Source organism: Capsella rubella, unplaced genomic scaffold (genome assembly GCF_000375325.1).
Source record: "Capsella rubella cultivar Monte Gargano unplaced genomic scaffold, Caprub1_0 scaffold_1, whole genome shotgun sequence".
Taxonomy (NCBI): Eukaryota; Viridiplantae; Streptophyta; class Magnoliopsida; order Brassicales; family Brassicaceae; genus Capsella; species Capsella rubella.
Window position 1 is genome coordinate 2,300,173 of NW_006238923.1, and position 15,165 is coordinate 2,315,337.

Here is a 15,165-nt window from a genome sequence, read left to right on the forward strand (position 1 = left end):
TCAGTGGTTCCTTCTCTAAAACCGTTACAAAATCAGGTGATGGCTACATACATTGACATTAGTTGCCTTTTTTAATTACTTTCGGCTTTTTCCAATTTTACAAGTTTCTACAAAACAAACTTTGATTTATTCTTTAAAACCAAAGGGCGTTGTAACTTCATCATATGGTTTTAGCCATTGTATATATAAATTAAATAATATAGAACTCTACACTAATAAATTTACAACTTAATCCGCCATTGCTTGCCTTTGTAGGAATGAAGTATTTCTCACCTCAGACAATTGCGGAAAAACCGTATTCCCTGTTGATTTTTACCAAAAAGAAAAAAAGTTTGTGATTAGAACTCTGTAATTTTATCATTAATTAAATTTAAGGATTATCAAAACTAACTAACTCGTGTTTACCTGCAGAGCAAACGTGATGTCTGATTCGTCTACTCTCAGGCTAACTCTCTTTATCTTATCTCCACGAGCTTGACCTAACTTTAAAATCCCCTGAAGCAACAAATCCCAATTTATAATCGAATATCACTCCAGAGAAAGTCTTTCAAATGAACTATAACATAATCTTTTCTTTCTCATTCACTATTTAAGACGGCCACACTACTTACCTGATCGTTTAGCACTGTGCACATGTTAGAGAACTCTGTAATTCCAGCTGGAGATATCGTCCAAGATTTACAGATTTCTAGGTATAACTTGTTAAGCTGCATTGCAAAGTTGGGGAAAGAGATATGAGTAACTCATAACAATGTTTTGGTTGTACTCATGAAGTTAGCTTTGCTGGACCAAGATTTACCTCTCCAACGGTTGCATCCTTTTTGTTCCCTCGGAAAGCCTTTGCCGCTGAACATACTATGATCTGTGAATTGTCAAGAGAAACATGCGATGAGTCCAGTTAGAGTCTTTTAATCCACTCTTGCTTAACCATAGAAGTTTATGACATTGGTGTATATTAAAAGAACTAACTCTATGAGGATGTAACTTACTTGTTGGTGTTGAGGAAGAGACTGAATAGTTTCAACTACAGGAGATCTAAACGTCTTAGATAATGCATTAGCCATATGATCCATCCTTACCTGTAAGATTGAAGACAATAAGACCAAGGTATATAAGAATCCATGATACCAATACCACATCATCAGTAAGTAAGCTGAAGTTTATAAAAGAAAAATATCCAAATACTAACCACTGGATCATCTGGAGTTGGACCTTGTAATTCTTGTCCAGTTGAACCACTTATTTCTATTTCTAAGATATCTAGAGCACTCCTGAAAATCCAAATCAAAGGAAGATGTAAGATGTTTGTTATTCTTTAGGAGTCAAGAAACTGAGTATGCGCTTTATTACATATAAAAATCCAAAGCACTATGCCACTCATGTTTTCCAATTTAAGGACAAACTCTGAGACAAAACTTGCAAAGATAAATCACCTGCAGACAGATAGAGCTTTTCTCATGTCACCTGATGCTGCAGCAACTTTCTGGCACAATGCAAACAAAATGATGGTTAAGAGGAAAGCAAGGTTGAGTGATTTCTGAGAGAAAACATGAGACTAAAGGGGATAGAAATTCTTACTCTAGCACAGAGCTCCAAGGCTTTTGGTTGAAATGCAACATATGGAAAACCCTATGAGCAGAGAGCTTGAAAATTAGTGAAACATATAGACACAAAATAGAGTACCCTAGGTAAACAGATTTATTCAGTCTCAAACAGAACATCTTATCTTAGCATGCAACTAGGTAGAATGAATTACCGTAAGCCTTTCCTGTAGTATCCTAAGGATCTGATCTTTAGAATAAGCACGGAAAGTGATAACCATAGGTTTGCCTGCACACCAAAAAAAAAAGAAACAGCAGTTCATGAATATTTTTAACATTTATGTTTTCAGAGTCGAGACTTTCTACGGACATGGAAGGTAACATAATTACAAGGTTAAGAAATTCTCACATCTAACAGACTTCAATTTTGGAAGGAAACGATCTGCAAGGTCTATTGCATTTGCTACACCTGGAAAAAAAAAAGAGTAATTAATAATTGCATACAAACAGAGAGAGTGAATACATATATGAATTGAACCATAGTTATGACCACAAAAAGACAGTACCTATAAGTATACAGCGTGAAAATGGCAAAGTTGTAAGCATAAAAAGATCATGCAAGACTCCTAGGTCTTTTGTGATCAAGTAATCCATCTCATCTGCGATTAATAATCTGCAAACACGGATGGAAAAAGGATTACACTGCTTTCTTTTTCAGAAATCTTAATATGTAATCAAAGCAAAACAAAAGGGTAAAAACAACCGTACATCATTCTTGAGCTGGATGATTCTTGCTTTTGAGAAAAGAGAAACTGAAGATATTGTAGAGGTGAAGAGGAGCCACTAGCTTTCGTTCCAGGCTCGATTTCACCAAGTATCTATCAACAAAATTAAGCCTATAAGCATCAAAATTGAACTGAAATCAAGAATTTAAAGGATTATAGTCATACCTTGCTGAAAATATCCGTTGATTTTGTCAATGACGTGCAATTCAAAGACAATGTATCCACATGTGGCAAACCTTCCTGATAAAATTAACGGATGTTTAATCTTTGTGACGATGACATCGCTTACAAGGTAAATCTACAACTAAAAGAAATAAATTCCATACCTGCTCTGACCAATCACTAACTTGTTGTACTACTTTCTCCATAGACAGTGATTTTCCAGTTCCAGGACAACCGCATATGTACAAACTATCAGCCTTACGCTGATCTACGCAACCTTTAACAAACTCCAAAATCCGTTGTTGTTCATCATCACGGCAAACAATTGTTGATGGTGCTTTAGAGACGTGTAGTGCCTCCTTCACAGCTCTCATCTTCTCCTCATCTATACATTGATGAAATATACATGATTTAACATTACAAAATAAGTAGACTAAAGAAGAAGAATCTAAAAACAGACCATGTTTTACCTCTAGGATTCCAGTTAGATTTCGTGCCTAAACAATCAGGTAAGCTCTCTACTGCCAAATTGACTGGATTTGCCAAATTTTCATTAGCGTCTTCCTGAAAATATATAGCCGGTGAGCATTCATAGTTATCCAACAAATTATTTTCATGAAATCCAAACACATGTGTATATCAACAGTTGACCTTCTCTGACAATCTGGAATTGGAAGTAGTACTTTGTCGATGAGATTTAGATTTCTTCGGCGTGGTGATGAAATTTTCAGACGAAAGACTAACTTCCGCTGAATCAGATCTCAGCTTTCTCTTCCGAGGAATCTCACGTGTCTCCGTTCCGGCGCCGACAATATGTTTATAAGAAGACAAACTCGGCCCGGCGATGGTAGGCATGGTTAGGTTACACAAGTCAAATCCAAAACGAAACAGGGGGATATAGATCCAGTCGTACTGGTCGATGCTACTTGTTTGAGAAAGCGCGAGAGAGAGAGAGAGAGCCAGAGATATGAAGATAGAGAGTAGAGACTGAGGGAGCGTAGAGAGTAGCGGGAAAACGCGAATGGCGACATTTTCGCATCCCGCCTTTGTTTTGAACCGCCAGTTTCGCGGCTTTTCTATTAGGCCGCTTTGTGTTAAATAAATAGTGTATCACTTGCTAATGGACCCAACTTTTAATGGGCCGCTTTGTATTAAATGGAATATCACTTGCAATCGGCCCAAATGAATTGTTCTTGCCTAGCTCATCTCCGAAGATATTATACAATCATACTGTCAATCTTAATTTTTTTAGTAAATAACTAAGATAAATCAATAGATACATATATACCTAAGTTCCAGGGTTTTTTTTTTTTTTTGTGAAATAACTCGTGAGTATATCATATCATTTCACTAATGACAAACGTATTTTTTTCTGAATTAGGAGGAACGACCATTAACACACGAACAAGATTAACACCACTCAAACTCCGCTAGTGGACAGCAGAAATATCTATTATTTTCAATTTTGGACTCATCTAATAGGCTATGTATAATTGGTTGTGTCCAGGTTCATCTCACTGATGGTTACGAACCTAATTAAGGGATGAGCGAACTAGTTCATATATATGTCAGTAACCTACGTATACAACACGATGATAACTTCTTCTATTTTTGTATTCAAAAGACAAGACAACAACACATATGTCTCTCTACTCACCTCGTGCTCAAAAAGCAAACATCTCAAGTATGTAATGCTCCATTAATTAACCCTTAACCTAGCCTTGTCGCTCCTTACCGCAACTTATCCTCCATTACCACAAACTATACTTTATTTGGCAGCCTAGTTGGCTAGTTGTCTTCAAATCTCTTAATTGATCACCCTATTGTAACAAGTAGACTCAAAAACATTCCGAACCCGAACTTTCCAAAGCCGATCGAAACTAGAAAATCCTCGTGTATTATATTTTTTGTTTTAAGGTGTTTTTTTTTGCCAACCACAATATTTTAATGGTTTGATGGAGTCGGATTTATATATGTTTTAAAACCCTGGAAAATAATGCTCCAAAATCTATATTATTGTTTATTTTGATGTGAAATTGATCAGAGAAAGACTCAAAGTGGTCTAAGATATTTTGATTTTTGGTCTACCTCTCTTTGGGAATAAAAATTTCCATTTAAGTAGTCCGCTGATATTATATCACAATAATATGCACCAAAAATAGAAAATATATAATAAAAAGGAGAATTTAGGTTGAAAGAAGAAGATAAGAGAGATGAGAGTAGCCTTTGCCGTGTCGCTGCTTCGGCCAGTCTCTCTCTCTCTCTCTCTCTCTCGCTCGCTCTCAGCATTTTAAGATAATTTGGCCATAGCATCCTATCAAGAGTCACTACGTAAACTTATTTTCTTTCTCCACTATAAAGAAAATAACTAAGCAACGATATTTTTTTTTTTTTTTTGCAACGATATATCAAGCACAAAAGAAATAGAAAACGCACGTACGTCATAATAAGTTCGTCTGGTGTAAATCTTTTACATATTTCTCATTGGTTGCTTTCATTTAAGAGTTTCAAGTTCAAACGAATAAATTCATTGCAAGAAATTGGATTCAAACTAAATATGAGACTTGAAAAAAGAAAACAATATCTCTAACAAAATAGATATGTGGTTGCTCAAAGAATTAGTGATTCTATATACATATTGTGATGAGTGCGATTTTTAGAAAAGCTCAAGCATGGTATGTTATGTTATATATTGTGCCCCAATGCTTGTTTGTTTTGTAATTACGTACGCATTTGTGATAATTAATTTTATCGTTTCATTCGAATAAAAATAAAAATGAAAATTATTGTAGACGACGAAAACAAATATGTGATATTTAACTTAACTAACATTTGTGCCGACATCATATTATGTAAGTACAGTCGATGAATTACATCTAAGATCACATGGTTCATTTTATCATTTTCTATTTGTTTTATTTACCTCGCCAATATTTTTGACATTTAGCCTTTAAATCTTGCCGTTGTCTCACAACTCCATTTTTGTTTGTCGAATTGCCCATTAGCAATTAATTTCGTTCTATAGATTATTTTATTAAGTCTGACACTCACCTTTTTATTACATTTCTATATATTTTCCAACAATTATGAAAACGATAGCTTATATTATTTTGTCTTGTAACTTATACTATATATGATCAGTTTTATCTATTACAGTAAAATATGGGTCAAATTGAGACTGGGAATATCCTAAGACTTCAGGCCACCGGTCCAGAGGCGCGCGATCTGGTCCGTCTACGAGAAGTCTATTTATTGGTCGGCTGATTGGGAAAGTTTACGTACGATAAAATTCTTATTAGTTTCAGTCGGCAACACAAAAGGACTCGTATAGTCGTATGGCTATTTTCTAATTCATTATGTACGAAAACAGTCAGCAAAATGTTTGGCAAAAACAATGTTTGCGAATTTCTAAAGCAAAGCAAAACTAAACGGGTATTTGTGTACGTAACTTTTAACATGGGACTAGGTTACACCATACATGCATTATTAAAGCATAGTACTTAATTACTTATAATAAGCTAATTGAATTGTGCAATAAAAAAATATATATTCAGAATTGATACGATAAAAGAACATTGACAAAGACAGAAAATTACTAAATAAGGAGAGGAAACTGAATCTAAGAAAAGAACAATAAAAATATCAGCAGTGGATATACGTATATCGTTCATCAGTGATCACCGTCACTCTCTTTAGAGGTTACTTTCTTTTAAGGACGTCAACTTGGAATGGTGCGTACGTAGGCGTAGTAGCGGTCATCGATCACCACTCTCCGGTCACGTCTCTCCTTAATTCTCCACCGTGGTTTCCTTACCCTCTCCCTTCCAGCATGAATAAATATTTTGTTTAAAACGAATTAATAACAAAGTTTTTTTTTTTAACTTATACTATATTCGATTAAAGCCTTTAGGAATTTTTTCGCTTCTTCTTAATTAATTTTGATATACCACTATATTATTACATGCATGCAGATATAAAGATGTTGCATTTATACGCGAAGTGCTTTATTTTGTTTTTGGGCAAAATAGGCGAAGTGTTTAATATGCATATATACATTGCAGGAAAAGAAGATATTCGATGTGTCGTCTAAGTGTCTGAAATGTATAATTCAGTTTGATAGAGCTTAAGAGCTGTGTTGACAACAGAAAGTTTAGGTCAACCGCACGTGAACTGGGAAAAAAAAGAGTAAGACATTTTGGAGGTGAATATATACTGACCTGAGGCTTTTACTCCTTTTCGATTTACAAAACGATGCATGTACATGTGTTTTTTTTTTTTTTTTTTTGTACATGTGGTTTTACTTTGCTTAGCATTACGGTGATGATATATAACTCGTTTAATTAGAGTGAATATTATCAAAACACATGACTAATCCCCATATTATTGCCATTTTTTTCCCAAAGAAACCATGTGTTTTTGACTTTTTGACGTTTGAATCGACTCTCATTCAGTGTATTCTTAAAGGTATATATATATAGATCGAGTTTTAAACGCAATAAAACTTTTGAAGCCTTAATTAATTCAATTAAAAAAAAATTTAAGTTTTCTATTTGAGGAAAAAAAAAAAAAATTTAAGTCGTTCCGAGATGACATGGACACGAGGACCCCACTTTCATCTCGCCTACCCTTATTTGCCAGCCTGTTATTATTATTTAAAAACAAAATATGTTCACGTTAATTACACGTGTAACTTTACATGTCGTCTAATGTAATTTACTTTTCAATACTTTTTTAATTGGGAAAATTCCATAAAAATTCCCCATCTAATTTTAATTTGGAAGTTTAATACCCAATATTATTTGGTTGGAAATAAAATGCATAGTTTATTAATTTGTTGTCTATTAATACATCAAATATATAAAAATTGTCGAATCGAAGAAACCGCTTAACAAACGGTAATCGGATTGACGGAATCACTAAACCGGGGTTAATGGAATTACACTAAACTTAGGGTTTATCGATCCCAATTCGATTTGGGATAATAGCAAAGGACAATGCAGTCTTTGGATAACCCCAAATAACCCGTGTGTTTAGGGATTAGTAATTTCGTCAACCTCGGTTTAGTGATTCCGTCAATCCGATTAAACGGTTTATTCGATTCGACAATTTTTATATACTTAATGTATTAATAGACCAAAATTTAATAAATCATGCATTTTATTTCCAACCAAATAACATTAGGTATTAAACTTCCAAATTAAAATTAGATGGAGAATTTTGATGGAATTTTCCCCTTTTTCATTTTCAAACTTGTCAGATCCATACGATCGACTGGCACACTTATAACCGTTGGATCTAAAATACTTGCCGGTTTTTTCTCACTTATTTTCTGTGAATGGTGCCATGTCACTCGTTTCTTTCACCTGTTACCGGTTTCTCCGGTTTTCTTTTGACTATTCTAAGGCTTCTAGCTAGCTTTCACCTGTTTGATTTTCGTTTAGAATAATTGACATTAAGCTTTTAATTTTAAAATTTTCCAGTCTCCGTTTGATAAAATCTTCGTCGCGTTTGTATAAAGGCAGCTCTCTATGCCTCGTGCTCCATCCACTCTCTAAAAGATTATCCCGAGAAAGTTTTCATAAATCTTATTTTCCTTTCCTTTCCGAGAAAATAAAATCTCGGACAAAAAACCTCTCTGCTCATTGATTTCATTAGAGTGAGTCTCTTCAGCTTCTCCCTTCTCTCTCTAATTCACCGCACTCAAGTCTTTTCTTAAAGTAATTTCTTCATTGCTTCTCGTACAGATTCAATTGTTCTCCGATCCGTTATTTATGGGGTTTCTAACGATTCATTCCCGTGACTGTTGCATGGTTTCATACAAGTGATTCTTGTTTCATTTCTTTTGACTCACTAGATTCATCTTTTGCTTTCCAGGAAAATACAGCTGAGGAAAGAGCATTCTAGACTAACAAGCTAGTCACCAGCGTTTGCTCTGTTTTTGTCCACATCTTTTTCTTTTTAGCTGAACAAGAAAATCAGGAGAGCAGATTTATTTATTTTGGGAGATATTTTTAGAAAAATGGGAGTGAAAGTAGCAACAACCTCAACCTTTCATCAATGGGTAGCTCATCCCATAGTTCACCATTCCTCTTCCCTTTCTCAAACCGTAGCTTCCTCCGCCGTTTCAAGACGACGTTCCATCGCTAATGACGGACGCTGTCGTTCCGTGACGCAGAGCCAGAGGCTTAATAATCACTCTTCTCTCTTCGGCCCTCCTTCTTCGAATCTCCAACACTCCAAGTCATCATGTGAGCTCTGGGACTCAACGAGACCAAAGACTACTAAAACTCAGTTGATTCGCAGAGCTTTCAGTAGCCCTAACGTCGATCCGTTTTCTGAGGAGGAGTTTTCCAAGAAGATGCAAGAGCTTGCTCTCAAGTTCCAAGTCCCTAACGAGGATGACGACGAATCGGAGAAGAGCATTGACATCCATAGTAATTTCAGATCATCAGATTCGACGGAACAGCCATGGCCAGAGATGGTGCAGATGTCAAGCATCGAGAGGAAAGCAAACAGCGTTGAGCTTCCTCTCTCGCTTCGGATCATTAAGAGAAAGCTACAGATGGAAGAAGGACTTATCAAACATGTCGGCGAATCAGCTTGTTGCTCTGTCAAGAAAGCTTTCTCTTCCATGGTGTTTATGATCAGAGAACTTCAGAGCTTCACGTTACACATGAGAGAGCTTCTTCTCTTTGAAGATTTACAAGGAATTCTCCACCGTGTTAGAAAGGAAATGCAAGCATCCTTCGTTTGGTTGTTTCAACAAGTTTTCTCTGCTACTCCTACTTTGATGGTCTCTGTTATGATCCTTCTCGCCAATTTCACGGTTTACTCTATCGAGAGCAACTCTGCTTTAGCCGCCGCGGTTACTCCCCCGATGACCACCGTCTCTTTTAGCTTCGATACGACGGAGCTAAGTGAGATTCAGGAAACAAACCCGAAGTTTGATTCTTCCATGGTGAAAACGTACTCTGTCTCTTCCCCCTACGGGCGAACATCTTTCGTCGGTGGCGGCGGCGGGAACAACGTACCACCGCCGGTACAAAGCGGAACAGAGGGGGATGGATCTGATCAGTTCAGGAAATCTCAGTTTTCGTCATCATCTCTTGGTGCAACAAGCGCGGATTCAGATGTATCCGTGTCAGGGCAAGAAGAGATTAGACTGTGGAATTCGATCTTGGAGGAAACAAAGAAAATGGAAACGTTGGATCACGAGACGATGAAAGGGATGATTTCTCCGGTGGAAGCTCGGTTAGAAGCAGAGGAGTCCATGGATTACTTCAAGACAGAGCTTCTCTACCAAACGGGATTGTCTCAAGAGCCTGAAAACGTTCTGCTTCTTGCTAATTACGCACAGTTCCTCTACCTTATCATCCATGACTACGACAGGTAATTAACATTCTGACCACTATATTATCATTCACTAACCATGCTGTTTAAAGTATAATTTCTTTGAGATTAGAGAGTTTAGATTCGGTTTGGTGTTAGGTTGCATCCAAATCTTGGCTGCAAGTTGAGACTAACAGTCGTGGAATGATAGATATTATATTGGGAGCCATAGATATTTTGGAGCTAGAAATAGTCATAATCACCATAAGAACCAATCGGATAGGCTTTTAAATTGAGTGAACCAGTTCTCTTTACCACTTAGAGAAAAGAATACAACTAGTAAGTGAATATCTGCATCTCCTATTTTCAGCATAAAATAGGGAATAATATAAAATGTGTCACACACTAGGGATTGATTGTTCTCTTTCCCAAAGAGTTTGTCTTTTAGCTTGAGACTTTTTTTTTTTTTTTTGGGTCTGGTTCTCAACAAATAAAATAAAAAAGCTTAGTTGATAGTGGAGTATGTGGTGGAACTTTGAAGCTTCAGTCTTTAGATCATTGTTACATTACTCTTTTCACCCACCCACTGGTGTTGTTAATGTTAGGTAATAATTCGTTAACATTGGGCCAATGGGTGAAATACTGTTTTAACCTTGTAGATATTTTTTGGTGACCAGTCTCCAGACAATGTTTTGACATGTTAGCTATAGACTATGACTAATTCTGTAGCGGTTCCATTGTAGACAATTTCTCATTTGATACATCTGTCACATTCTATTACCAAAACCCAATTCACTTACGTTTTCTCACTTGCCTTTTTGGCATTGTTCAAATCCATATCTTATCCCTACTCTAGTGAACAAAACCCACTAACGTTGTCCATATCTAACGTGGCTTATTTTGGTTCGGTTGTGTGATAACAGAGCCGAAAAATATTTCAAGAGAGCAGCAAGAGCAGAGCCGGCAGACGCGGAGGCGCTGAACAAATATGCGACGTTCCTGTGGAGAGCAAGGAACGATATATGGAGAGCAGAGGAAACATACTTAGAAGCAATCTCCGCCGATCCAACCAACTCTGTCTACTCCGCCAATTACGCTCATTTCCTTTGGAACACCGGTGGTGACGAAACGTGTTTCCCTCTCGACGCTCCACCGCAACAGAACACCACATGAAACTGAGTCACAACAATTTGTGTATGTACAGTGTGTTTTTTTGCCTAATACAAACTCATGTCATGTGGCAACTTCTTTTTTTTGTTTTTTTTTTTTTAAACAAAAAAACATTTTTGTTTATATAACGCGTACATAATTCGAGTTTTTTGACTTCGTTTTTACCTACTCGTCAGAGACTTGAAATTATTCTCGTGAACAAAACCATGTGTCAATTAATTTCTTTTAAAAAGCTAGACCCTATCTTTTTTTATATAAGAGGATGTGGGCATGTGGCAATGGTTTGTGTATAGCATTCTGCTAGATGATTTATCGAGTTCTATCTGTATACAAGTTTGAATCATCTTTTTATTTTGTGTGTCATTCGTCCCCTGTACATAATTGTCCACATGCACATGCAGTGTGAGATTATATAAAATGTTTCACAAAAATTAAATTATAATATCACCGCAGTTGCGTAATTTGCGTAGTAATGGTTTCTTGTTTTATTTTTGTTACCCCTGGTTTAAAAAGTAGTTATAAAAAGCAACAAACAGAGGTGGGAGTTAGAGAAATATGCGTAGATTTTTGCGAGAAACCCAAAAATCCTTCTCGATCCATACGTTTCTTTAGATCTCTCTACAACACATCGGATCGTGCGGAACAAAACCACAAAAAGAGTAACGTGAACCCCCAAAAGAGGGACACGTCTCGCTTTCCTTTGTTTCATTCACTCGGTATCAAGTGGGCTTTCTATGTCTATCGTCCCCATAATAAGCTTTTGGGATTCACGCAGATCTGTATATTCTCACGTGAACTCATTATAGTACTCTTATTGTCAACTTTTTTTCTGGTAGATGGATGTGGAAGGCTGTGAAATTGATGATGTAGTTTTCTTACACCTTTGGACTTTTCTACGCCAGAGTACGATCAACGATAGCTTAACCTTTTCTTCAATAGGTACTTGCGTATTGCGTCCACCGAGTTTCTATGCATAGATTCATTCGTTTTTTTTTTCTGGACCAACTAAGATTTATTCGTTCAAACTCTAAAAATTTTACCAGACCGAGTCAGGTCTAAATAATCAAAAGGCATAAACCCATTGAACACTCCTATATCAGCCATTCAAACGAATGTAATAAGATTAATACTCTGCCGCCTATTTTATTGCTTATTTTGCCAAGGCATATTGAAATTTTCAAAAATTCAATTTTGACTTCATATCTATATATTATATTCTACCTTGTATTAAAAAGAATGTATTACAAGTTGGAAAAACTATCAGCTGCTTTCAACTCTGTCGCCAGAGCTTGTAACAGAGCAGACCACTGGATCCCTTCTTGAACAATCCCACTTCTGCTTAGAAATACGCTTCATGACATTTTAGCTCTGGCAAAGACGACTCCAGCAAATAAACCTGCAAACCCAAAGTGCATACATACCATCAGATACACAAATTCATTCACTTTGTGTGGTAGCTGACGCGACTCTAGCAAGTGTGTTACTTACCAAACAGTATGCTGAATAAATTTGGGAGACTGAGAGGGACTTTGAAGAGTACAAGCCCAGCTAGTGATATCGGAACCTTGTTTAATGAACCCACAAGACTGCCACACAATAGCAAAAATGTCTAACATTAAACACGAAATATAGCTAGATGCTTATTTGGCCAGAAAGAGAGAAATACCTGTAAGTTGTGGGTCCGGTTTGATGCAAGAACCACATTGAAGTGAAGCTAATTGCCAAACCAAGGAAGCCGCTTGCTGTTGCCACTACCCAAAACATTGCATCTTTTGTCACATCCCTGCCAGAGAGTAAAAACACCATCAACATTTTACCTTCAGAAGATAATCACTTCTTCCATCTGCACCTCTTTAGTTCCTTGGAGATCATCTACTTGTGTTTTTTTCCCATTTGCAGACTCAAGTGTTGTTATAAGCTCAAACTAGTATCTAAAAATTCTACTATGGGTTAGAAAAATATTGTAGAAGCTGGAAACATATAGCATATAGAACTTGTTTAAGTCATTATCAATGTGATCTAGATATTTTAAAGTGGGCTAAAGAAACAGCCAAAATATACACACTGGACAAGTGTCACTCTGTTTATTAGTTCTTACGTGCTAATTACGTATCTCCATTCACCCAGTAAGATGATTAAGATGATACCGAAAGGTAGTGACAAGAGATTATTCAGCAGCACCATTGACACCTCATTAAGAGAGCCAGACTTGGTTGACTGCTTTGCTTTGTCCATTACTCGACGAAGAGTAAGCTGTAATAAATAATTTTAAGATCATTATGGAAATTGAGCCACAGAGCGAGAGAAGCATCAAGATCCAGTTACTGGTTTCATATGCGTGAACTCACTGAATAACTTGCGGTTAGAAAGCAGTTGGCAAGCTGCCATGTGTACCCTACTGCATCGAATGTGAGATCCGTGATACCTCCACTGATTGCAGAAATGATCTGTATATTTTGCAAATTCTTAGTTGGTTTCACCTTGCTATTAAAGAGGGATTGCATACGGAAACTAACTGGATGCAAGATGTACATTTATCTTACCATCATGAACATTGCAGCCCAAACCTTGTTGTTCTGCCTTTTCCGGAACATGTATACCTCCCCTATTGCTGTAATGATATTTGTCGCATTCTTCAGAATAGTCACCATGGCAACATTTATGTACTTCAAACTGGAAAAAGAAATGTAATGTTTCATTAGTCTCACACACCACACATTCTTACTTCAAATTTTCACCAATTAGTCCTTTCGCCAGATGTTCGAAATCTTACCTGTACATTCCTGAGACCAGCATGCCCACAAAGATAACATTGACAGGCAACCATACTCTGATCAACTTCCAGTTGAATTTTTCCACTGAAACCATTCCAGAGATATCTAGCACAGCTACCACCAAACAGCTGATTAAGTTCTGAAATAAACGTATAAGAAAATCACCAAACTATATAGATTTGTCAAATCATCACGAAACCAAGGAAATCAAGCTTATGGGGTCTTACTTGATATAACATCAAAGAGATCCCAGCGTTGAAATTATAGCTGGAGAGAACAATTTTGTTCAATATAATCATGCTGCAGGAAGAGATGCAGTAAGCTGCTCCAGACACAAGGGGTCCTGACTGTTTCACTGATCCGTGGTCACGTCTGTTATCTCCATCAACAGGAAGATATCTTCGTCTCCATCTGAGAAACCTTCAGGGAGAATCAAGAAAGCTCAATGCTACCATAACACTGAACCAGGCAAAGAAAAGAAAGCATAAAGCAGATTATGATTACCTTTCACTTAACCATCTACGTTCGGAAGTCTTTTGATCTAGAAGTTGATAGACAACGTTTTTACCACCATTATCACTGAACTGATTCAGCTCTGCTTCATCAGGTTCACGGCAAACAACCTCTTCAAGTTCCACAGCAGTCATACCTTGTTCCTGCAGCCAAAATTATCACAAGTTTCACAAACCACAAGAACTTGAAAATAGAGAGAGAGAGAGAGAGAGAGCCGAGCAGTTGATATGATACCTGAAGACGAATCGCAGAAAAGCTTTCTACTCAATTCGCAGAAACGAATGGTAGAGTGAGTAAGGAAGAGAGTTTAGAGACTTATCAGGTCGAGATCGCTTGAGGTACGGCGCGTAAATACGAACCGAGAGAGTAGGAGGATCGGCAGTGGGGAATGAGATCCACCGCTAATGTGAAGAGGAAAACCGGCGACGATGAAGGTGACGAGACCTTTTTAGGCAACACGCAACAAAGCGTAAGAGGCGAGGAAGAACGTGGGAGGATCTGATGAGCGAGTTTACCGAGGTAGAGAAAGAGAGATTAGAGAGTAACCGTCCATGTTCAAAATTCTCCATCCTTCAATTTTACTCTTTTTTATTTATTTTAGGGTTCTTCGAATCTGAGGCGAACAGATTATAATATATAAATTAAGACCAACAGCCGAGAAACGGAATCATGATGTGTGAAGAAAATTTTAGGCTTGAGGGAGGCTATGCCGGAATCCATGGCGATTTTGCTGGCGGGAAGATTGCTGGTGGCTGTGGCGAATCGGATTTTTGTATCTGGGCTTGGGTTTTGACATGTTTGGGCTTTTAGATATTGGGTTTAAACCCCTGACGATGGTTAAAAAGGCTTTCTATATATATTGAGGATTTTATTTTTGCAAATTTGTCTTTT

General features: G+C 37.0%; 3 protein-coding genes across 5 annotated transcripts; 1 reads left to right on the forward strand and 2 right to left on the reverse strand.

Moving 5' to 3' along the window:
* Positions 1 to 95: 95 nt before the first annotated feature.
* LOC17900564 (cell division control protein 6 homolog B) lies at positions 96 to 3,456 on the reverse strand. The gene is made up of 16 exons (XM_006303921.2): positions 3,140 to 3,456; positions 2,959 to 3,052; positions 2,653 to 2,873; positions 2,492 to 2,566; positions 2,310 to 2,419; positions 2,108 to 2,214; positions 1,951 to 2,010; positions 1,757 to 1,830; positions 1,579 to 1,629; positions 1,434 to 1,483; positions 1,190 to 1,271; positions 990 to 1,079; positions 800 to 862; positions 612 to 707; positions 406 to 495; positions 96 to 302 (listed from the first exon to the last, which is right to left on the reverse strand). The coding sequence occupies exons 1-16, from the start codon at positions 3,341 to 3,343 to the stop codon at positions 270 to 272; spliced, it is 1,500 nt and encodes a 499-aa protein (XP_006303983.1). The 5' UTR covers positions 3,344 to 3,456; the 3' UTR covers positions 96 to 269.
* Positions 3,457 to 7,917: 4,461 nt separating this feature from the next.
* On the forward strand, positions 7,918 to 11,149 carry LOC17897612. Of its 3 annotated transcripts, none has more exons than XM_023789625.1 (3): positions 7,918 to 8,205; positions 8,363 to 9,877; positions 10,741 to 11,149. In XM_023789625.1, the coding sequence occupies exons 2-3, from the start codon at positions 8,508 to 8,510 to the stop codon at positions 10,988 to 10,990; spliced, it is 1,620 nt and encodes a 539-aa protein (XP_023645393.1). In that variant the 5' UTR covers positions 7,918 to 8,205; positions 8,363 to 8,507; the 3' UTR covers positions 10,991 to 11,149. The 3 variants fall into 3 exon arrangements, with proteins under 3 accessions (XP_023645393.1, XP_023645394.1, XP_006307202.1); XM_023789626.1 differs by having other exon boundaries at positions 7,918 to 8,144; positions 8,233 to 9,877; XM_006307140.2 differs by having other exon boundaries at positions 7,918 to 8,144.
* Positions 11,150 to 12,302: 1,153 nt separating this feature from the next.
* Positions 12,303 to 15,150, reverse strand: LOC17900084 (GDP-mannose transporter GONST2). The gene is made up of 10 exons (XM_023789935.1): positions 14,509 to 15,150; positions 14,266 to 14,417; positions 13,989 to 14,181; positions 13,761 to 13,900; positions 13,531 to 13,660; positions 13,336 to 13,434; positions 13,086 to 13,240; positions 12,654 to 12,770; positions 12,476 to 12,573; positions 12,303 to 12,383 (listed from the first exon to the last, which is right to left on the reverse strand). The coding sequence occupies exons 2-10, from the start codon at positions 14,406 to 14,408 to the stop codon at positions 12,340 to 12,342; spliced, it is 1,119 nt and encodes a 372-aa protein (XP_023645703.1). The 5' UTR covers positions 14,409 to 14,417; positions 14,509 to 15,150; the 3' UTR covers positions 12,303 to 12,339.
* Between the last annotated feature and the right edge of the window lie 15 nt (positions 15,151 to 15,165).